Source organism: Mesocricetus auratus, unplaced genomic scaffold (assembly GCF_017639785.1).
Source record: "Mesocricetus auratus isolate SY011 unplaced genomic scaffold, BCM_Maur_2.0 Super-Scaffold_6730, whole genome shotgun sequence".
NCBI lineage: Eukaryota > Metazoa > Chordata > Mammalia > Rodentia > Cricetidae > Mesocricetus > Mesocricetus auratus.
Window position 1 is genome coordinate 83,432,259 of NW_024429184.1, and position 25,516 is coordinate 83,457,774.

General features: G+C 36.2%; 1 protein-coding gene across 3 annotated transcripts in view; it reads left to right on the forward strand.

Moving 5' to 3' along the window:
• Dcc (DCC netrin 1 receptor) overlaps positions 1-25,516 on the forward strand; it is a 1,023,267-nt gene that overhangs the window by 363,348 nt on the left and 634,403 nt on the right. For all 3 annotated transcript variants that reach the window (XM_040741618.1, XM_040741619.1, XM_040741620.1), the window contains exon 2: positions 21,370-21,690. In XM_040741618.1, coding sequence (XP_040597552.1) covers positions 21,370-21,690 — 321 coding nt within the window. The remainder of the gene's footprint in view (positions 1-21,369; positions 21,691-25,516) is intronic.

The window sequence follows — 25,516 nt, forward strand, 5'->3', positions numbered from 1 at the left end:
GAGCTTCCCTCCTCCCCACACCCTCCTCCTGCCTAGCGTTTCTTCTTGCTTCTCACATTGACAAGTGGAAAATATCTCTTTATTTCTAAAAGATATACTTACATTGTTCCTGTTTGATATTTCCATTTGAGGTGCTCCTGAGTTTCTACTGGGTGAAGCAAAAGAGGTGACAACTTTTCACACCATTTTCTCATTCATCTCTACCATGATTTCCTCTTCTGACTCTTGGGCTCGAAGAAGGAAGGATATTTTAATTTAAAAATATACATTTTCAATATTTTCAGTACTAGAAAAGAATATATTATGGTTGCCTCTGCTTTCCCATAGAGGTACTTGTTGTCTTCTGTATTACCAATTGCTTGCACTGTTTTCAAAATTTAATGCACTTCTTTGCTCATCATTCAGCTCACAAAAAAGGCCTCTGGACTTTCAGGGTGCATACACCAGTGTTTTCTACCTTAAGTCTGGGTGCTTGTGTAGATATATGGCTCACTCAGCCTTGGCAATTTGTCCATCACAAAATGAACCCTGCTGTCACTACCACCAAAAGGATTTCCCTATGTTTATTGCCATTTTCGTGAATCTTTAACCAAAAAGGTTAAGGGATAAAATTGAAACTTTATAAATCACAAAATGTGGATTGCCTTTCATCATCAGATAAAGGAATAGCTGTTTATGCATATTATTTTGGTTGTCATTAATCTACTTTAACTCCTTCAAATGTCTCCTGGGTAGAAGCTTTCTGTCTTAAGAGAAACAATCGACTGTGTTGTAGCTTGTGGTTATATAATGAAAAAACATTGTCAAAAGAGATTTACATTTCATCTGAAGCTGTGAAAACCTTTCATAGGAAAAGAAGATGCAAGAAGAGTATTTGGGTACAATAAATGCTCAGAAAGGTGGTTTTAACCAAAGTTATAGTCCTACTGAGAGCTACCATGATCAAGACATATCTCATTTTCCGATGCGCAGAGCACTGTCCCTTCAAGTCCTTGCTCTGTCTTTGGACTATCTGAATATCAATTTTTACAGGAGGAAAAGCTCAAAAGCTCTGGCAAGAACATCAATATAGATTAGACAGTAGAACAATAAATGAATGTTTATCTCATGAATCATCATAGACATGTGACCACAGTCTCTCCTTACTGCTGTCTTCTATTCTCTGCCTCCTGCCACACAAAGAAGGGAGATTGGCAGAGGGTAACAGACAGTGCACAGGGAAACCAAAGGTGTTGCCAAGTGATAAGAATGATGCTGTGAAAAGCTTGCATGGATTTGGAGTAGCAGATAGAGACATGCTCATGGGAACAGTTTGTTTTATCTGAAGGAATAAGATTTAATGTGTTAAATAAGGTAAATGGGTTTGATTCGTATGGAATATTTAGTATATTTTACTAAGAATAGACAGAATGGCCAAGACCAAAGATAGGAAATAAAATAATGACTCGTAATGTAATATATTTCAGGGCCTTAGCCACAACCTGTCTTTTCCTAGATGGGTACCAAACCTGAGGGTGAGAAATCAATCATCTATGGTTTCTGATATTATGTAGTCTTGATCTACTACTCAACATCTAAATGTTCATAAACTTGCAACATCTTTGTATATGCATTTTCTCATCCAGTTAGGTGTTACTAGAAAAATCTTTGATATATTCCCACTTTAATATATGTACAAGGAAAGACAGTGATCAAATTTGACCAGTATGTAGTGTAATAAATAACACGACAGTCAATATCTTAAACACTATAAGAAATGATGTTCATCAGCCCCAGAATATAAGTAATAGTAATTTCCTGATTTATAGAAGGAAAAAGAGAGGGTAAATAATAGTACAGTCACACAACAGGTAAGTGGCAGTGCTTGGGCTCAATTCTGAGCACTCCTGTCTTCATGGTCTCTGATCTGAAACATTTTTACTTTATACACAATCCACCCATCCTCCTCTTTCTGTGTTGCTTTCTATTTCTCACCGCCTCTCTTCTCTATGGTATCTTCATTTAATTGAATTCATTGTCTCCAATATGACATTGCAACTTACCAGTTAGTTCACATTCACTTCTCCAAGCATCACCTTCCACATATTCATTTTCTATTTTGCCTCATAATAAAGTGAATTTCCCAACACTATTGAATAAATCTCTCTTCATTTCTCATATATATATATATATATATATATATATATATATATACAGGTCTCTCACCTCTATAAATATAATTCTTAGATCTAAAATATAGTTAGTAAAACTTAAGAGTCTGATGCTGATTATGCAATTCATTATGGGCTGAATGCAATCACCAATTATATGGCATCTCTGAAACTCTGAACCCAGCTTTACTCATCTATAGAATGGAGATAATAGAGGTAACTGAATCACAGAGACTGTTTGAAGAATAGCCTATATTCTACAGTTATGTATATGTATATATATATGTGTGTGTGTGAATAACTGTATAAGGTTGTATGATATATAAGTGTTTTATTTAAAAGAATACTTAACAATAGATATTCCTGCCATAATTATTAATCATAATTTTGAACAGGAACCTGTCAGGTCTGTGAAAGTTCTTTGGCTTAACTTTTTCTGGCTTAGGTAATTTTCAAATCATTTCTTGCTATGAATCTCATATAGCAGGTTATCTCCCCATATCACTCAAGAGAGTTTGATACAAAAAAACTACCCCATGGGTGGACACTCCAATTAGTACTCACATTACAATGATAATGTCATATTTATCAGAAAACAGTAAGAAATAGAAAACAAAAAAATGACTGGATATGGAAATTAGCATTTTCACCATTTTGTGAGCAGGTGCCATTTTTGAGAGTTTTGCTGTCATTTGCTGATGTTGAAAATAATGTTATTCTTTTGAAGATAACTGTATCTGTACAATGTGTCTTAATATTTCAAAAGAAACATCTCTTATTTTTAGGAGACTTCTTTGAACAACTAAATTAGAATGCTTACATGAGTCAGGCAACAGATTTAGAAATGCAACAACCAGTTCACCGTCAAGATGACAGTGTATTGAATAACAGAGCTTCAGGATCCCACAGCCTTGATTGCTTTTTTCCTTTTATGATATTTGCTTCACTCATCATGGAAAAAAGCAAAGATCACAAAATTCAGCTGCTGGGCATTAAACATTTATTTTAAACATTAAAACTACTGAAATTGTAAGTTTAGGATCTTCAGTAACTTTTGTTTATTTACTTTTAAATTTCCTTGTGTTTAAATTGCTAAATCCACCAAATTGTAAGAGAATATGATCTGGGAGCTTTGACTTTACATTAAATGTAACCAAATACAGCTCTTCAAAGGACACAGGTGAGGGGAAGCTTTTTCAATAGAGGCTCCTGGGCTTGCAAAATTTTCTTTATACAGAACTTTCACTTCTGTCCTGCATCTCTTAAAGCAGGGTGTTTGCCTTTCTTGTCCCAAGACTGATATACATAAAAATGTAAGGGTAGGATCACTGTGTGCTGATGCATCTTCCAGTAATGTTGAGAGGCAATGGAAAAAGACAAGTACTACCTATTTGAAAGACCATGCCCTCAACTCACTGTTAAGATGGGTGCATTGTAAATGGGAACACACTGCTGTATATTGGCAGGCAGGTTGTTGGAATGCCTGGATATGGAGAATGATAACTTTGTGTCTCTGTCATGTCTTCTTTTCATTTTGTACTCGCTTGAGCAATTGCTTCAACACAAGAGCCAGTGTATCAGTTATGAAAAGGGTCCAAATGAAGGCCCACGGATGGATGAGTCCTGATGGCCAATAGCTGACAGTGCTCAGGGTCCTGAAGCATGATTGCATTGACTTTTTGCATCTTTCATGCAAAGGAGGATTTGACAGCTGTCAAAAGGGCAGACTGGTCTGTAGCATCCCCGGAGATCTGTGTGAATAGTGTGCTTTTGGAGGAGTGATTACAAACACTAATGGGCTCTGAGAACCACAAATCATAAAGCATGGGCTTGTGAAACCCAACTCACCATAGGGTCAGAGTCAGGAAAATTGGATTTTAACAATTGAATTTACTTAGCTTTTTCCCTCTAAGCATAATCTCTACCTTGAATAAAATTGCTATAATGAGGGGGGTAAAGATTTAGCACAATAGGAAGGAGATAGGGCTTAATTTTCTAGTCTGCTTTATTGTTGTTGCTTGTTAATGTGCCTGCTTTGTGCTCATGCTCACATTTATAAGGGAATCTAGACTAATTATCGCTCCTGTGATGTTTCTGTCTCCTTCTCACAGCACGAGAATGGGAAATACTCATGCCTTGGCTGAGTTACACATTCAGATTTTAATCGTGTGATTGTTCCTTCCTGTGAGGTTAGGCTTTTGAATGATGCAAAAGTGAGTGAAGGAATTATCTGGTCCTCTTACAATGAGAAAAGTAGAATGAAGAGTCATGGTACACACTGAACTGAAATATCTGGGTAACATATGTGTGGTTCTGGTTTGCTCTCCTGGTGGTGGAATCATTAGGACCTCAGGCCTGGAAGAGACCTAATCACTTTGTTCGAACTCATTCTTGGTAGAGGATGAAATAAGAAACAGAAACATAGAGACTTACTCAAGGAGGCCCAGTCAGAACTGGCTCATGAAAGAGAGAAAATTTGACTTATAGTCTCTTAAAATTGCCTCAATATATTGATTTAAGATCTGTGTAGAATGCACATCTTCCAAAGAATAAGTAAAGGCAAAATATCAGAACCAAGTCAACTGTCTCTGTCAGGTGAATTTTATATGTACATTACATGTGAATCTTGTATGAAACTTCATAGGATTGAATATCTCAGCTGGGAATGATTTGGGACATCACTCACAAAGAGATAGTAGTCATTATTTAGTCCTTTTTATTATTCTCATACCTGGTAAGTGGATTTTGTTTACTAGAGAACAAGTCTCCTATAATTTACAGATGGAAAAACTTTCTAATACACACATATTTTCTCCCCACAGCAGTTACGTGGCTCACAGTGTCCAAAGGTTCATCACTGTGAATTCAGGGAGTATAGGCATGACTTTAGCAGGACAGGCAATATATTCACTTGTTTTTGTGTTGTTTTCCTATTGGACTAATATAGTTCTAAAAAACACAACAAAAAGGGGCATAAAATCCAATGCCTACTTAGCACAATAGTTGATATTTGAAAAATGAAAATTCTTGAAAAAACTAAATGAAATCATGACGCTATTTCTAAGTACTGGATTCTAATCATGCTGCATTTGCATCCATATCTCACAGAATTAACAATGGGTAGAGTTCAGCAGAAATAAACGAGAACTAACGTTGGATGTAAGCAGAGTATGCCTGAGTTGGTTTACATTAGCAGAAGTCAGATCCTCTAAAACAGATGAACATATGGTTTTGGAAACACAAGTTTAAAATATATCAAAGACTGAATCCTCATAGGTGTGCTGGTTGCGGGCCCTCTGAAATCACCCTTTATTACTGTGGTGAGTGCTTAAAGTATTTTAAGGGAAAACAGATACTTCAGTACCACCTTGTACCCTAGGAATTGAGCATTTTCAGACACCATTCAATTTCTGGAGCTTAATCTTTATCCCTTGTTGAAAACAAACCAGTAAGCTGATGATACCGCCTGAACAATAGAATAAAATTTGTCCATCTGTCATTAAGATAATTGTTATTGATTTGTCCCCTTGTAATTTTCTGCTTTTTGTTTTTCAATGTTGGTTATAAATCACACCCACAACAGGCACAGAGCCTGTATTTGTGTCTATTATGTGGTCCTGATAAGGCTGGGCAGCATTTTTCCCCTTCCTGATGCAAGTTATTGAGATTGATTGAAGTGCTTTGCTTGTCCTATCCCAAACACTGTGTAATTAATGCTTCATTATGTTAATACATGCAAATGTGAGGGTGTGTGTTTGATTGGGAGGTGAGAGAACAAAAAGGATTAAAGAGTTCATCCAATGTACAAATTAATTTATTGCATTGCTAACTGGCCTCTGAAGAAAAAGGAATAGGCTTCAAGATGAAAGAAAGAAAAATGTGCACAATAAAAACACAGTTACATAGTTTTTAGAGGTAGTGGCATAGATAATGGACACAAAAAGGACATTCAGTCAAATGACAGAGAGGTGACTTCAGCAGTTCACGTGCCTCCTCTATAATAAAATTGATAGAGAGATTAGAAACCATCACATATATATATATACATTGTTTATTATCATATGGTTCTTCCTGATCTTCACAGTGATAATTTTGATTATTTCATAGTATATGATTTTCATGTGTGGTTTATGAGTTCAGTAAGTCATATTACATATAATTTCAACTTCTATGATATAAAACACTATAATGAGGATTTTGTATGTTTGTATAGTTTTGTTTCAATAATTATTTATTATTTCTTATTATTATTAATATTATTATTTGATATAATTACTTAGGAAAGGATTTAGTAGGGCCTAAAACTTTTTATGGTTTTAAATACAAATTACTGATTTTAAAGCATTTTGCACTACCAATATCTCATATAGAGACCAATTAATTGTTGCTGAATTTAATTAAACATAGGCCTTCATTAAACTGTCATAACCCTTGAGGTTAACCATTAAGTCAAATTGTTGGAGGTAATAACACCTTAATTTGAGTAAAGGGTAGTGTCCCTTCTTGCCCACTAGATGATGCTATTTTAAATACATTTTTTCTTTTTATTTATTTTTTTTTTATTTTCAGTTTAAATTTAGATAAGAAACAAGGTTGCTTCACAAGTCAGTTCCAGGTCCCTCTCCCTTTCCCTCCCCTCCTCCCGTGCCCTCCCCCCCAACCCCCCCCATTATCCCCTCATTTCCCCAGGGAGGGTGAGGCCCTCCATAGGGGCATCCATAGTCTGTCATTTCATATAGGGCAGGGACTAGACCCTTCCCCAAGAGTTCAGGGTGAGAGTGCACCTCACATTGTTGGATGGGTGTCCAAAGTCCGTGTGTATATTCAGAATGGGTCTGATCTGCTGCCCAAGGCTCATTAGATTACCTAGGCCTCCTCACTGACACCCACATTCAGGGGGTCTTGATCAGTCCCATGCTGGATTCTCAGGCTGATGCCTGGGATTCAAGAGTTAACCTTTGTCAGGTCAGCTGTTTCTGGGGGTTAAACCAGCCCAGTCTTAATCCCTTTGGTCATTAGTCCTCCCTCTCTGTTACTGGCTTTCTTGAGTTCAGCTCAGTACTTAACCAAGGGAGCCTGCCTCTTCTTAGATCAGCCACTGAATGAAGTTTCTGTTTCCCAGACTCTCTGGCCATGGGATTGTAGGCTGGCACTCCCCAGATCTATGTCTAAAATCCATATATGAGAGAGCACATGCCATGTTTCTCTTTTTATGACTGGGTTACCTCACTCAGGATGGTTTCTTCTAGTGTCATCCATTTGCCTGCAAATCTCATGATTCCATTGTTTTTTTCTGCTGAATAGTACTCCATTGTGGAAATGTACCACATTTTCTCTATCCACTCTTCGGGTGAGGGACATCTAGGTTGCTTCCAAGTTCTAGCTATTACAAATAATGCTGCTAGGAACATAGTGGAACAGACATCTTTGTTGTATGAATGGGCATCTTTTGGATATATGCCTAAGAGTGGAGTTGCTGGGTCTTGTGGTAGGTTCATTCCCATTTTTCTGAGGAACCTCCATACTGATTTCCAAATTGGCTGAACCAGTTGGCACTCCCACCAGCAATGGAGGAGTGTCCCCCTTTCACCACATCCTCTCCAGCATAAATTGTCTTCAGTGTTTTTGATTTTAGCCATTTTGACAGGAGTGAGATGGTATCTCAGAGTTGTTTTGATTTGCATTTCCCGGATGGCTAAGGATGTTGAGCACTTTCTCAAGTGCCTCTCAGCCATTTTAGACTCTTCTATTGAAAATTCTCTATTTAGTTTTGCAGCCCACTTTTTAATTGGGTCCTTTGATGTTTTGGAGACTTGCTTCTTGAGTTCTTTGTAAATTTTGGAGATCAACCCTCTGTCAGATGTGGGATTAGTGAATATTTTTCCCATTCAGGGTTAGAATTTATACAGTAGCTTTTTTCATGGTCACAGGATGTTGTCACTTGATGATCCATTATAAAATGTCAACAAAACATATTATATTTGAGCTCATGATTAATATAAACAAGTGCCAACACAATTTTAATAATTCCCTATTTTCCACTACAGTCATGGTAAAAATCTTAATTGCTGATATTTTCATTGATTGGAAAGACTTTTCAAACTCATTAACCATCTATGATTGCCCAAAAGGCGAAGAAGTTGAGTCCTTTAATGTGATGGAACAATTCTTTCTGATATAGGTTCAAGTGTCCTTCTGCTGTCATTCTTCATGGACAAAGGCAATAGCATTATAAGCATCTATGTAAATTTCTCCCATGATTCACATGTCATTTATTAGTGTCTTCGCTGATTGAGAGGTTGATTAAATTGTTATTGTCCTATATTTTCATACCCTAAGACATACCTTAATTTTTTTTCATTTGGTTTTAATTCACTTGCTGTAACATGCCATTTTGTTCAGTCTATCTATAGATAAATATTTCTGTTAATAGGTAGTGAACACTTAGAATAAATAATAATGAGGCATGATTTTTCTTCAATGCAATTATTCAAAATTACAAATCATGAAAATGTTAATTGTTTAGATGTTGAATATATATTTATATATATACTTTATTGAATATTTGATTTTTTAGTCCCTGATAATATTTCACATTATCAGATAATGGGCTTTGGAATCTGTATCTCCCATTGAAATATTGATAACTAGAAAGCGAGAAGAATCTGGGGACCTCCATCTCCCTTCCCTTTGTCAGTTCATGTCTGATACTCAGGTTCTCTGCTCTGACATTAAAGAGGAAGCCAGGTAAACTCTGGTTTACCTTAAATATAGCATTGCAAACACAGTAAAACATGAAGAGACAGACACTGCCCCATGACTGTAGGATTCAACACAAACCTTCAACAAATCCTCCTGCTGACCCATGAACTAGAATGGTGTGTAATCCTGATCCTCATATTCAGGCCACAATGCACAAGAGACTAGAGCACCCCGTGTGTTTGTGACTTTTATTATTGTCACTTAAATTTCATGTTTATAACATTCATTGCGAGGACACAGTTCTTATAAGTTTTTCGTGGCCCGAGAGCAAGACAATTAGGGAGACATTAGTGATAAAATTATATTGATTTGATTATAGAAAAAAATAGTAACTGATGTGTTTAATATTGTTTAAATTTTGTATTGATTGAGGCTTTGGCACCCAGATAGACATAGCACAAATGTCTGTAAATGTTATATAATAAAGAACTGCACATTTAGTGTTCTCAAGATAAATGTAAGTTTATAGATTCTCTATCTTCAAGTAATATGACATAAAAAAGTGAGATCAGAGAGAGCTGCATAAGGGGAAGTGAAATATAGGAGAAGCAGGTATATGTCTCTGGAGTTATGGGTGATGGGAGGAAAGAATCCTCACAGATGAATTTTGGGCATATTCACATTGTGATAGAGACTTGTGTTACACTAAATAAACTCAGCAAATTTTCTGCTTATAATTTTAGATATGAAAATATGGGTTTGAATTTCCTTTTGAGGATTCATGATAGTACCTAGATACCCTAAATGGAATTAGCATTTCTCTATCCTTCAACAAGAGCAGGTGTTTAGTATTTTGATACAGTTTAGACTTTTACTAGTCCTGAATGGTGACACTTGGGAGATTATTACTTTGCTTTGATTCTTACAGATTATTATCTTTTTATCATTAGAGATGATGTGAGAGAAATGTATAAAGATCAAATAGGAAACATTCCTGAAAAGCAGCTTGGCAGAAATTCATCTAAAATGAATGAGAACAAGATTAAACAACTTCAAGATGCTAAGTGGCATCATCTGTCACACAAGCCTCTTCTTTTCTGGCTGCATGTTACCAAGGCATCTTTTGAGAAACTCACTGAACTGTGGCAGAGAGAAAGCTTATGGTGCCTTTTACAATAAGAAAATGAAAAAGCTTTTCCCTTTATCTTAAACATGTTTTTATGTAAGCCAAGGAACAAAGCTAATTAAGATTATTTTTTAAACATATTTAATAGCTTTTATAAGATGATGTGAAAATAACAGATTTTGTATTAAATGCCCTATGAAATTTGAATATATATATATATTTTTGCCAAATTCCTGCACTGTACCATTTGCAAATCCCCAGAAAAAGAACTGTGAGATGAAGGGAATTCGACGAGAGGAATATGTAAGGTAGGGAATATCATCCTAAACTAGTGACTCCTGCAAGGGCCGATGAATCTGAATAGACACCAAAAGGTGCTAGGTATTTTATCATAGAAACAAATGAGTGAATGAACTAATCTATTAGAAACCATCACCTTTATTCATAGTCCAGAGAGTCAATATAATTTATGAAACTTTAAAATTGCTAAATTCATTCCCTAAAAGCACATAGTATTTAGTAGAATAGGGTGCAAGATGGTGGATCTAAGTTTGGGCCCTCTTTAATATATACTTCATCATCTTCCTAGAATGTAGGACAACGGACTATAGTCCAAGGTGAGCCAGATGTGGTCTTTTCTCTCCTTTTATAACATTTATAATTTGAAAACGTTTTCTTAAGTATCAGTGCTAAATTCTTTATTTAGCCGCTTGGTCCAGTGAGCCAAAAATTGCATACTGTCTAGCCTTTCATAGAAAACACTGATCACTTGATTTCTCCGAGTACATAAAGGAATAGCAGTAATAAACTTCCTTTTGTTCAGTTTTGCTTGGCAGTGATATTGAGTACCTCAATCAGCCATAGTCTATAAGAAAATTAATTGTTCTTTGTTCATTTGCTTGTTTGTTTGTTTTAAGTGTGTTGATATTCTTTCACTGACTTAGAGACTGACTATATTATTTGTTTTTATCTATATATGTTTTATTTAACAATTGCTTACTAATAATTTTGGGTTAGGTGTGAGCTGTTAAAGATGTGTAAAATAGACAGGTATGCTTCATTCCTGCTTTCTTGGCATCTACCTTATCATAAAGATTAAAAGTCTCAATTATATGATGCCCAATGGGGAGACTGAAGACCCAGAGTAGAATATTGTAGTTCTTTTCTCTCTAAGGGTTAAGTCTGAGGCTGCTGTTTGGTAAAGTTTCCATCTCTCAACAGGCTCTAAATAATTATTTTCACTTTGTATGATAGAAACATAATCACATAATTTTGTATTTGGCTTTAAATTTGTAATCCTAACCCTGTTAAGTAGGGTAAATGAAAGATTCTTCATGCTTACATTTCCTTTGTGTATCATCACATGTATAAGACTTTCTTCATTTAAACTCACATAGATCATGTGCATTGTGCACATACACGTTTGGCAGTTCCTTTATCATTTTAATTGTAGAAAGAGTTTTTATTCTCATATGTAAATATTTTACAAGAAAAGTGAAAGAAAGGGGGTGTGGTATTTGGGCAAGTGCTGGTCTCCCCTGCAGTGCAAGGCTCATTGCCTTTCAATGCCGAATCTTGTGTCCCTGTTATTATCATCATGAGTTTCCATTTTTGATGTCACCATGGTCTTTGCAGAAAAAATAGCATTTTTCTGCCCAGACAAGATATAGTAAATATCAAACAAAATGAGTGACAGTATTTTAATGAAAACTTTTGGCCTCCATTTTTGATAAAATTGGACTTCTTATAATACAAATATTTTATCAGTTTGGGTGCCTACATCAGACATCATGCCATAATGTCAGTCCCAACTTTTGCTGAATGCTTAAGGTCTTCCCTGGTTGTGTCAGACCTTTAAGAAATTAATCCTTCCTGTTTGTGATAGGAGTTTCCATAAGATGAATAGTTCATTTCTCATGAATCACGATAAACTATCCCATTCTCTGTCAGCAGTATGACCTCTGCAGTCTTTTATCTTCAAGAGAAAAAGACCAGACTCTATTTTATGGCTAATGAGGTGTGTTGTGGGTCTCTTGGCACTTCCATTAACTACATCTCTTTGTGTCTCATTTTCAACCCATGGAAAATGTGTCACAGATTTACTGTGAAGTAAATCTCTTCATAGAACCGATTTCTGTCTAAATTTGAGGGGTTTTGTACAGATAGCAAAAGTGGGCAGATAATGGATTCCTAGACTATTATGATATACAGCTGAGTATATCTCAGCATTTTTGCAGCCCCTATTTTCCTTGTTTCATTGATGACTGAACTGATTCCCATGGTGTAGTGCACACATAAAGGGTTAGCAAGTATCAGACCTGCCAAAACCCTGAGTCTCTTGTCCACCTGGGATGGAAGCTTTCTTTTGAATTTGACACTTCTTTTATTTTCTTATAAATTATATAAGCCCCCTCTCTCTGGTGATTTGTTTAGAGTTATTAGAGACTCCTTTCTTTTATCAGTCATTGAATCTTAAATCACCATGAACTCTACCTATGAAATAGTACTGTATCTGGCCATTTCTTACTGTTTCTACTTCAATAGTTTGGAACAGCACCTCACATCTGTAGTATAGAGGTAACCACTTCACCAATCTCCTTGCTTTGCAACACAGCAACCAACTTGATAATTTTTTATAAAAGGTCCCTCAAACCTGCACCTATCAAGTTTTAGAATCTAGGTAATTCATTTTAGGATTATCTCGTTGGTATATACTAAGATATGCTGCAGTCTCCTTGGACTCTACCCAATAAATGCCAGTAGCACACTTCCTGGATAAGGACCAAAGCTGTTTCCAGATATATGGTAAGGATTGAGAAGGTTGTATTTACATATTTTGAAAAAATATACATGTAACAACAATTCAAAAAAATATAAGCCATAAATCTAAGATAAGTGGACTGGAGTATGGCAAGGGTTTGAAGAAAGAAGAGGAAGGAGGAAATGACATGATTATATTCTATTTCAAAAAAACAACAACTCTGAAAAACAAACATGAAAATAAAAGGACCAATTTTAGTGTTCCAGTCAACAGATTTGCACATATGAACTGCAATTTCCCCTTTTTAAAGACAGATTGATGAGCAATGCAAAGGGAAAGGAAGCTAACTTACACTTTACCAAACTGGGAGGTAAAGGTTGAAACACAGGGCAGATGAAGCAGCACATCCAAGTTTCTCTTTTAAGTGCTAATTTTGCACAGGTCTGAGAAACGATAACCGAGATGCCAGGCTATGTTACCTGTTGAACAGAAGGGGGGAAATTCCATTATATTTTCTCCAGTATCACATAGCAAAATAGAGCTGAGACTTAAGAGGTTTGGCCCTTGAAGTGGAAAAAGGCTAAGAAAGTTACTCCCCACTCCAAAGTGGCTCTTAACATTTTTTTCACCATTAGATTTAGCCAGAGGACACTCAGAGAGTTGCCTCAGGCACACTTTTTGCCCTATAGAAACCCCAGATCTACACAAAGCTTCTTCTGCTTGCAGAAGATATCATGTGCTCTGAATTGCTGATGTGGAGCCTCTGTGTGGGTTCACTGAGAGATATTTGCCGGGGCAGTTGCTTCTGAACTGCACATCCTGTGTTTCTATTTTCGAATTTTGTTCTCATCTTGTAAAGGTAAAACAGAATTAGGGCTCACCATGTGAAAAGCAAATGCAGTTCAGCAACCTTTCTGGGGAGATATATGGTATGGTCAAATTATGTCAGTGAAAGTTCTCCCTCTGAAATTACTCCCTGATTCAGTTGTGGAAGCATTTCAAGCGCTCAGTTTTTTCAATGACTCTTGGACTACTAAATTGGACCATATGAATCCATATACAGTTTGCTTACTTTCACTATATTCTAAGAAAAGAATTGTATAGACAACAGACTGACCAGATAAAATATGCTGAGGTTGGGTAAACTTCAGTTTCCTGGTGGGCATATAGATCTCTTGTGTAGTGTATAGAAAGCTCTTGGTTTAAAACTGCTGCTCTTTGGGACTGGAGAGATGGCTCAATTGTTAAGAGTCAAAGCTTCTAATCTAGACGATCCATATTTGATGCCCAGCACCCATGTGGCAGTTCACAGCTATTTTTATTTTTTTCTTTCTTCCCTTTTTCATTTTTATTTATTTTTATTTTTTGACAAAGTGTTTCTCTGTGTAACGATCCTGGCTGTCCTGGAACTCACTTTGTAGATTACTCTTGCCTCAAACTCATAGAGATCCACCTTCCTCTGCCTTTGAAGTTCTGGGATTATAGGCATCTGCCGCCACTGCCTGGCTTATTCTTTTTTTAATATCTTAAAGGGTTTTTGTTTACTTGTTTGTTTAATATACAAAGACTAGAATGATCTGGTTCACTGGGTAGATGGTCTTGAATAATTCATTCAAAGTCACTTAGTCCATCTTTATGTAGCCCTATATCCTTCTTTTACTGAAGGCAACGCCAATGGTACATGCTCAGTCTATATTTCTAAATGAATCCTTGGCTGTTAGAGCAGATCAGGGAAGAGGGAGAACTCTGGCAGAAATTCTGTGAGTGATTCCAGTATAGCTGCCTGGTACCCATCTTGTCTTCAATAAAATACAACAACCATTTGTAATCCAGGATATCTGACATATCCTCCTGGCCTCCAAAGGCACCAGGCATGCAATTAGTACACAGACATACATGCAGGTAAAACAGTCATAGACATAAATAAAATAAAATAAAAATATAAAAATAAAACTCCAAAATGCACCTGTTACTACTCCAGGAACATATTTCTTTGCATTATTTAATTTCATTAGTAAATGCCACATACAAAATTCATCCCTACTTCTCTTTCTTAGTAAAGAAGACTAAGGTTGTCAGACATTGAAATCTATTAATCTCTTTCAAGGGCTAGAATGATCACAATCATTTCAAGAGGTGACCAGATATTAGTTATTCTTAGTTTTCATGCAAATGTAAAATGCTGTCAGTGTTGTGATAAAAAGCAAAGACACATTGTCAAGTGTACACAGAACCCAATACAATAGTTCTGCTTTTGTTGTTGCCATTGTTCTATAAATAGACACCTTTATTCCAACTTCCAATAGTTTTTTGTTTTCTGAAAAATAATTTGAGCTACTTGGTTATATAAAAACACATCTTTAGATATCCAAACTTCACTTGTGCCAGGTCTTTGGTGAATACACACCTTTTCTGCTGGAACAGTCTTAAGAATCTCACAGAGTGCATCCTCATACCACACCATAAGCATGAGTGTAGTGTTGGCCATCTTGAAACTAGACTGGACTAACAGACACATCATCCAGCTAAAAGTCTGATGCTCCAATTTTCTAGAAAGTTACAATTACACTTCTGAGTTAGAGTCAATCGAAAGAAAGGGAGGGTCATACAAAATATCTCATTAACCAAAACCCATTTTAGCAGAGAATTGCCATTGTTATAACTCTTTAAGAGATACATTTCGTTGCTTTTCATCTAACTATTGCATGGAAAATTCTGACTGCACAAAGCAAGAATTTTTAGTTCTACTTAGTATAGTGAAAATTTTGTTGTTGTTGTTTGTTTGTTTCTTTGTTTTGTTTCCAGGGAAGGAGGGGAGCAGAGTTCTGGTTATAATTAAGGGTGCCCTGTTCTGATACAGTAAACAATGGTCTCTGTCTTGTCTCTTCAGCTACTATACTTCAGTCTCTTAAAGAGAAATATGAAATAAAGTATCACAAAAATGTTTGTTGAAAGAGTTAGCCAATTATTTGCCTTTTTAAATTAAATTCCCATAAACTTTCATTTCCTTACTCAGAAAAAGAATTGTCTGAAATTATAAAATTTCTAAATATAAAATAATGAGAAGGTTTCCTGAGGAACACATCAGTTGTTTTGCTCTGATCCCATTCTCCACTTTAGTTACCTGGGTATCCCTTGAAAGACCTGCCAAACACCGGCTGTTGGGTTCTTCCCTATCATTGTTGATTGACAGGTCTATATACTACCTAGGATTATATTATTACCATGTGCCCAGGTGATTTTGGATTTGCTAGTATGAACACTTTTCCAGACTTTACATCTTATCTGCTGAACCTCATGATATTTATGTGTGTTTAGGAGTTTTGTCAATTTCTTTATTTTGTTGTAATGGTTTTAGTCCCCAACCTAATTTTATGGCCTCAGAAGTAGTTTAAGATTTTGTCAGAACTAAAAGACCACAGTTACAGTTGCACACATTCTCCATAGTTGAGTGTCCCAAAGAAAATTTTATCTTCCACGAAATTATTCAATTTCCCTCAACATAAGTTTCTTTGTCTTAAAGGAGAGGGGATGGTACCAGAGTTATTTGGCACAGTTCTGAGGATGTGGACCCTGTCCAAACCTCTTAGCATCTCAAAGTATAGTGATTTAAAATAGATGAAATTATGCATAGCAGGTTCTATGGGGATTTGTGTGACATTTTCTAATCTCAGGCTCTTTCAGGAACTTCTTTTCACGTCCATGCTACTTTTCATCAATTTTTCTTTTACCTTTCATTGTCTTAACTACAAGCTTTTACATTGTGGAATCAGAATAGGATTTCTGACTCTATGGGGGATTTTTTTCATACTCAACCATGTTTGATATTGTAGATAAAATGTCATACCTAAAAATCCATTCTAGGTTAGACTGCCCCTGTGGCTCACTGGGCTTTGAAATGAGCAAAAACATGATAAGGAGATAAAGCACAAAGACATACATTTACAGAAACAGTTTTAACACTTGATTATTTGGAGGAGTTTCTAAAAACGGGTTGAAGACATTTTCCTCCTCTAGACACTCAACATAACTTAAAAGTCCTTGGAAGTTATACTCTATTTTTTGCTATAATTAAGTACCTGCCCCCACACAAAGAAACCAAAACCAAACACACAAAAAATTAGTGAGGAATAATTCATTTTTGCTCACAATTCAGAGGAATTTACAATACAGCATGGTGAGGTATGGCATAGTTGCAAGGTTGACTTGGAGTTGTCCTTGTTGCTGAGAAAGAAGAAGGTGAACAGAGATGCAGGAGAACATCTGATTTTTCTGACCCACCTCATCCCATAGTCAGTTTGGGCCCCTTTGTCCCATTCTCAGTAGCCACTGACTTCTTACAGATCTTCTTCTAGGAGTGGGATTATGTGGAATTTTCCCTACCCCTACTGGCATGTCAAGTAATGTCATTTGACAGACTTGTTCATGAGATATATTGCTTTTGTTTCCTAGGTGCATTTTTCCCTATTATGCCTTGGAGAAATGTTCTAGAATATGACATCCTGGACCCCTATCTCTTATAATCTTTCTTTCCCCTTCTTCTGTGATTTATTTTCCTGAGATTTTGGTGAGGGATGTGAGTTTTAGATGTATCAGTTGTGATAGGGAACCTATTGGTCTCTTTTTCTCTGCATTCTGAGCAGTTGTGTCTCTGTGTAGGAGTCTCCATTTGTTGCAAAAAGAAACTTGTTACATGGGTGAAAACTGTACTTACCAGTGGGTATAAGGAAACCTATTTATAATAGTTAGAATTTCATGTGGCTTAGAAAAATTTCAATAGTATGTTCTCCTCTCAGATCTGGGACCTCTCCCACTGTGGGTAGTTGTGGAAGTTTAAGGATTCAGGCACGATTTCCCTCACATTGAGCAGGCCTTTTAATTAGACAGTGGTCAGTGTAAGTAGACAGCTGTAAGTGTTAATTTTGTACTGTTCTGAGTATCTTGCTAGGCCAGTCATTGCTCTGGTTCTTAGGCTGCACATCTGGGAAAGACTACTGAGTCTTCATCTCCTTTGGCAGCTTGAGTAGTACCTTGTGACATTGTGAGAACCAGTGCTCAGTGTTGAGGCCTTTTAGGTCAGTTCCAGGTCAATCTCTCTACATTCTATGTTCAAACTGTGTGGCATCTTCAACAAGAGGTTCTTACATCCTGGAAGGCAACTTCATTAGTTAGTTTCCTGTTTCTGTGATAAAATACCATAAACAGAGGCACCTTAATTCTGGAAGTTTCTATTTTGCCCTATAGTTCTACAGGAGTAAGAATCCATTGTGGAAGGGCAGGAATAGTAGCAAGTGGCAGACAAGGCTGCAAGAACAGGAAGCTGAGAACCACCAAGTCAACTCTAAGCACAAAGAAAAGAGGAAGTCAAGTGAGGCTGTCATCCCTCAGAGACCACCCCCAGTAACTTATTTCTTCTAGCAAGACCATACCTCCTATGGCTTGTCAGACAGCACCATCAGATATGGACCAATTATTCAAATACCAAAGCCTTTGAGAGACATTTATCATTTAAACCATCACAACTAGTAAGGGACATAAATATGACCCATATTATTTTGTACTCCATTCTACAACAGGAGGGATAGTAGATTTCCCATGCCTGAGTCTGAGGGTTTTGTTAGATAGGACATGGCTTGTAATGGAGCTACCACTACCACATGTGGCATAACTCCATATATATCTCCATATATATATGTATATATATATATGTAATTTAAAATAACTATAGAATATTGTGTTTCTGTATGGTTTCTCCAAACATTCTTAGTGTTTATTATTTCCCTTCCCTCTCCCCTTGTATTATCTTTGTAATTCCTCAGTTAAAGGCCCCCACTATCTATTTTCCAAACTTGGTAATAGAGAATAAGAATTTGTTATCTACATCAAAGCCAGTAGTTGATACATTAATGGATTATTTCTTATACACATCAAGTGCTTTACAAGAGGTCAGAGACAGCCTGTTCTTCGTATCAGCTGAAACTGACATTAAATCATTTGTCAATTCTCAATAACACTTTTCACTTGGGTCTGTCTTTTCTAAAATATTAAGTAATGCAAGTTCCTGAAATCAAAGAGGTTTCATTATTTCAAAGCCATATATTTTAAGTATAATTGCTATAAGGAGAATTTAAAAAGCTCAAATTACCAATGAGCAACAAGGGTAATTGTGTCACAGAAAAATTAATCTTTATTTAACTTTCTTAAACCATGCACTCACAGCACTAAAAACTGTCATAACCCCCTGTTTCACAGTAAGTAGATTATTTATTTGTGATAATGGGCACATATGCTCATTAACATGCTGTCATAAACAGCTGTGCTAAATGTATTATGTGCTCTGTGACATAAATAATGTACTCAACATGAGGTTGTGCTTAAAATATAGGCCTTGTGTAGAACAAAAATGCAATAAATGTTTTTTTAATATAGTTGCCTAGTCTTGCATTCTGAATTTATTTCTTCTGTTTTAAAGCTACTTAAATGGAAATTTTGGACATTATTCTGATGAAGCATCTTGACATTCAATAACATTAGAATTCATTTATGCTTTCTTGCCCATTGTGTACCTCAGACCAGGTATTTCCAGCTGGTGGTTATTTCTGAAAAATAAGAAAGATATATGTAACTTAGAGTCTATCTGAATCTCAGTATAGTTAGTAAGTTCCACTGATGGATACTTCCGATTCATTCTCATATCAAACCTTTCTTAAATGGGAGCTGAGTTGAAAGATCTTGTTTCAGTGAAAACTTCCGTGTTATATGGAAGGACACGAGCTCTGAGGATTCACAAGGACATTCAGAATTGCACACATTTAAGTGATATAGACTGGACATGTAGCAAGTCATTGATACTCTCAATCGGATGAACTTTGCACTAGAGAAAGAGACTGTTTCTCTGTAATTGTGCTGGTTACACAAAAGTTGAATGGTATGACAAGGATCTCCAGTTGGCACAGACAGGATCAGATTGGAGCCTTTAAGGTCCTTTACCTTCATCATTTAGCATTACTGTGATTTTATAATTAATGTTAGTTTGAAGAAAGCTCTAGAAGTTTTCTTTGAATAAGTGGACTAGTTATATGAAGCTAGTATCTGATCAGAAGTGAGACAGTTCATTGAAAAAAACCACAAATTTGAGGTCCAGCTTTAGAAATACTGGGTGTGTGCACTAGGGACCCTGGAAGAAAACAGCTGTAATACCGGTATTTTCAGTGGAGATCAGGAATGATTCTGACCATGAGAGTCAACATACATCAATCCATGATAATGTCAATTACATTAATTTATATGTCTGCCATTTAAATCTTAGGGAAATAGTAAATTTTCACAAAATACCAACAGTATTCCTATTCCAAATAAATTAAGAATGCTAAAGAAACCATGGCTACCATGTGAGAAGAAAGTTTGATTTATAGGTAGTTTTATGAAATTAAATGCAGCTTCAAATGAATAAAGAACACTTGCAAGAAATTGATTATCACATGTATGTTTTCATGCAAATGGTTCAGAATAAAGTGGGATTAAATAGTAGCCAAAGAATTCAGTTGCACATTTAACAATGATGCTGTGTTAGAAAGAAAACACTAGGCGAGATTGTGGATTGTTAGCCTTAGTGATTGTTCAAAATTGAAAGTGTCTTGATTTGAATTATTTAGACACACACCTGTCTGTTCAAAGCATGCGAACCCAATGACCTCCTGAGAACTTTGCAAGGCCTTTTATTTATCAATCAGAGTACTACTAATAACTATACAACAATCTTCTTTAGTTATGGCTGCTCTATCCCCTCAGGATTTTTTGTTTTGTTTTGTTTTTTTGAGACAAGGTTTCTCTGTATTGTTTTGGAGGCTGTTCTGGAACTTGCTCTGTAGATCAGTCTGGCCTCGAACTCACAGAGATCTGCCTGCCTCTGCCTCCCGAGTACTGGGATTAAAGGCGTGCTCCACCAACACCCGGCTTCCCTCAGGATTTTTAAATACTACTCTAATCCTTCTATTGACTGCTTATGCTCATGACAATTCAACTATAATATTATCTTAGCTAAGCACACAAGAAACTTCTGGAAACATATAGAGTCACTTCAGGGGCTTTAGGCAGTAACCTTATGACTTTCTCAGGCATGTGAAATTATCTATGTTAAACCCACCTGCGGTCTATTCTAAATAACTTTGTCTATAATACTGATTTTATTTTTGTAAAATAAAATGGGTAGATTAAAACATTAATAACAAATGCTAAAATGCAAATAATGAAATTGGTCAGGTGTCACTAATCCTAGTTGTCACACTGATTGTTGAGTTGTAAAAGTACATGGTTTTATATGAAAAGTACTCATTTTTATCTGTCTAAATTTTCAAGTAATGACTGATATATAATCATACTCTCTTATCCATAACATGAATTATTATTTTTATTAGCAATATATTTTCAGGTCTAGTCATTTTATTAATTGGTGTTCACACGAATATTTTCTTTTTTGAAAGACAATATTCCTGATCTTAACTTTATCCATACTTGGAGATGAAAAAAGGTTCTTTTTGAGAAATAAGTTTTGTGAGGAAATGTTGGAGAAATTAAAGTTGAAATTTCTTAGAATACATGAATTCATTTCCCTTTTGCTCTTATTCCAGGTTTTCAAATCAAACCCTTCACATCCCTTCATTTCGTTTCTGAACCTTCTGATGCTGTCACCATGCGGGGTGGAAATGTCCTGCTCAACTGCTCTGCAGAGTCTGACAGGGGAGTTCCAGTCATCAAGTGGAAGAAGGATGGCCTCATCCTAGCCTTGGGCATGGATGACAGGAAGCAGCAACTCCCTAATGGGTCTCTGTTGATACAAAACATACTTCATTCCAGACACCATAAGCCAGATGAAGGACTTTACCAATGCGAGGCATCCTTGGGAGATTCTGGCTCCATTATTAGCCGGATAGCAAAAGTTGCAGTAGCAGGTATGTAGATATCTTTTTGTTTTCGCCTACTTCTCGTATCTCTCTTCTGTGCTTTTTTAGGGATAATAAATACTCCTTCTAAAAACAATGTACATTTTGAGACTTATTATTATAATTAAAATAGTTATATCTTATAAGTTGTCATATGGTAGTTCGTGATTATAAATTATATCAAGTTAACTTTACATAGTTATTTGTGTGTTGGAACATTTGAAATTACTCTTTTAGCAATGGTGAAACACACATTAAAATCATAGCTATGGCCGCCATGCTGAGTAATCTGTCCAGAATTTATATTTGTTCTTCTAATTAGTACTTGTCCCACTGTCTGACAGCCACCATTTCTCACCCATATAACCCACCAAGCCTCTGTTAATTATTATTATTTTTTCTGTGAATGTAATAATTTAGTTCTACATGTATGGAATATAAAAACATGAATTATGTATCTTTTCCTTTTTGACTTATTTTACTTAGCATATTATGTTTTAGGTTCAGCAAAATTGCTGGCAGATTTCCTCCTTGTTATGGATTAATAGTGATTCATTGTGCTTGTATTCCACAGTTGCTTTACCTTCTCATCTGCTGATGGCCACATAGGTTGATTCTAAACGTTGGCATTGTGTTTATTATTGCAAGAGGCATGTCCCCTTGTCTCATTAAATTTATCCCTAGGAGATACATAGATCAACCCAGTGACATACTTGAAATACCTTATGCTGAATATATTATTAGTTTTCTGAGAAACTTATCCATAATGGTCGTATTTTAGTTTTGCCACCAACAGAGTAATTTGTAAATGAGATAAAAGAGGGTTAAATGGCTCATCTTTCAAGATATTTTCCTAACTTTCCTTTTGCAATTACCTTAGAAAACAGCAGGTGCATCTCAGTAGCATGCACATATCTGGGTGATTTGCTTTCAAAGCAAAGCTGACTCAAGTATATTCACTACTTACATGAATGAGAGGACGTTTTATTAATGAAATATTAGAAAATCATACCCTAATCAATTCTATTTTACAGATTCAATGCTGTTAAACTCTTGTAAAATTGATGCTTTAAGCCCTGACAGCAGTCCATTTTATTTTAATCACAGTGTCCGGATCCATAACATAGACCACAAGTGAGAAATAAAAGTGTTCCATTAGTACTTTAAAATGCATCTCCCTTATTGAATGTCATCTCAATGTTCAAGGTTGACATAGACACTTTCCTTTTCATCTGTATCATCAAAATATGCAGAAATCAGGTAAACTGGATGGGTGGGGCATTCTGTGAGTCAGAATGTTGCCATACCTGCTCAATCTTCTCAGTTAGATAATGCCCATGAGTATTTTCTGTAACCCATGTAGTGTTAGATCTGTGAGGAAAGGCATCAAATCTTTGCTTTTCTTGTTTCTGTAATGACCTAACTTATATTTTGACTGTGATGCATTGCACATGCTGGTGTTTGTATGTATATGTAAAATAAATATGTACATATATATGTGCAATTTGATATGAATACCAAATACAGTAAACAGAACATAAAATAAAATTACGTTCATCTAATGATTAAACATATTTGGAAGCTATTTCCAATGTTAATCTTTAATATTCACTAAAAAATGAAGCAAGCATAGTGGCGAAAAGAGCGCTATCCAGGCATTTAATTCTGTCGTAGATGTCATCTAGTCTAGATGTATCCTGGAAGATTAGTCAAAATAAGAACTCTCATCTTTGCAAATAACACTAAGGGAGTTAAGCATGGCCCTGAATACCACCAAATTCTTCCCCTCTCCTCTCTCTCTGCACTCTCTACCCTCTCCTTCTCTCTTCTCTGTCTCTCTGTCTGTCTGTCTCTCTCTCTCTTTCTCTCTCTCTCTCTCCTCCCCCCTCTCTTTCTCTCTCTCTCTCTCTCTCTGACACACACACACAAACTCTCTCAGTAATGGAAAGGTACAATGTGAGGCTGTGAAGACCTGGATTTCACACCAGTTTGTTAAGAATCCAAATTCAGCTTAGCTTCCGGCCACATTCATTGACATCTTTTGTACACCAAGGAAACTTATAACCAATGGTTTTGACTCCTCAGAATGACCATGTTGCAATTCTGACTCTGAAGTTGCTAGCATTATGAGGAAGGATTACTTTTGGGTCAATTAATGTCCCAAAGTGGGGCATACAGTGAGCTAAAACATGCTTGGAAATAGTCAACAACGTGTCACCCAGAAAGGGCCATAAAGAAACCAAATTCTGCTCACCCTAATCTCAGAAGTCCAGTTACTAGAACTGTGAGAAAGCAACTCCTACCATATATAGACTACTCAATTTCTAGTATTTTGATATAGCACACTAAATTAGGCTCATCCATATCAGTTACATAACATTTTCCTTAGCTAATGTGTTCTTCTGGGTAGTGACCTCGTTATCAGCACAATAGTCAACCATTCTGATTTGTCCTTGATGGACTTGAGTTTGGCATTTGGATGTCCTGTATTCTGGAAACCATTCAGTGGCCAGGCTAAACTGAGATCTTTGTTCATTATACTTAATTGCAACCCAGCCTGATTCAGTAAGGTTATTTTAAGATAATGTTTCTTAAGTTCCTATTGCTGCAATACTTCAATAGAGTTCCTCATGTTGTGGTGGCCCCCATCCATAATATATTGCTACTTCATAACTGTAACTTTGCTACTGATATGAGTCATAATGTAAGTATCTGATACACATGATATCTGATATGCAACTATGTGAAAGGGTCATTCAACCCTCCCAAAGGGTCATGACCCACAGCTTGAGGACCACTGTCCTTGGGAGACAAGTGGGGAGAAATTCTCATCATGAAAACCAACATTTAATTTACCTGGAGTCACTGACTGATGAGTGTCTGGAATTTGATTGATGCATATAAAGTATAGGGGGGGTGTAACTTTAATGCTAATTGTGGTTAATTAAGAGGACAATTGGGACAGGAATAGAGAAAGGTTGTATATCTGAGAAGAGTGACATGCTTGACTTTATGTAGCTGGTATGTTTCTGGAATAATGGATCCTACCCATCTGCTGTCCAGGAGGCCAAAACAACTCTGTCAACAGGAATGAATCAGACTGGCATTTTGATGCCATTACAAAGGCAGCTTTATCTGTACTACTAATGAAAATGTCCTGAATGTTGTATTTCTGTTTTCCTGCAATCCAGGTTCAGTTTTGTTTTCTCTGTTTCTGTGGTGAAATGAGGAATGATTCCTTCCCTGTGAGATATTAAAATAAAGTGGCTTTGACTTTAGTATTCTGTAGAATGGTAGGCTCAGGGATACAGTCATTGAGTTGCAGTCTAATATTAGATTGTATCATTTCAAGGCAATAAGGTTCTTCACAGCATTTTAAACACTTACCATGCTGTTTGGCAACATCGAATACATCAATGTTATGTGTGCGGAGGTTAAGATTGCCAAACCACTAGAATTCACAAGAGCCATATATCTTCTTTGCAATAAAGACCATGGTCCTGACTTAATCTTATTTTTAAAGCATTAGCAGTCAATAAACCAGTTACCACTAAAAGGTAAGAGTCAGCTTAGTCTTGGTAAGAAAAAACAAAAAACAAAAAACAAATCCTAGCTCTTGTGTACCCTTAGGTACAGTTTAAAGCCCATTAATGTAATGCCCCTTTCTGGTTTGACTTTCTCAAAGTGTTTTTTTGATAAAAAGGAAAAGTGGCAAATAAAATCAGTCTTTCATCAGTCAGAATTCTTTATTCAGTCATCTTGCCATGCACCATTCATTCTGTTTCCAGGAACCCCTCAAGTGCTCTTTAAATCCTGAGTATGCACTTCACTGGAG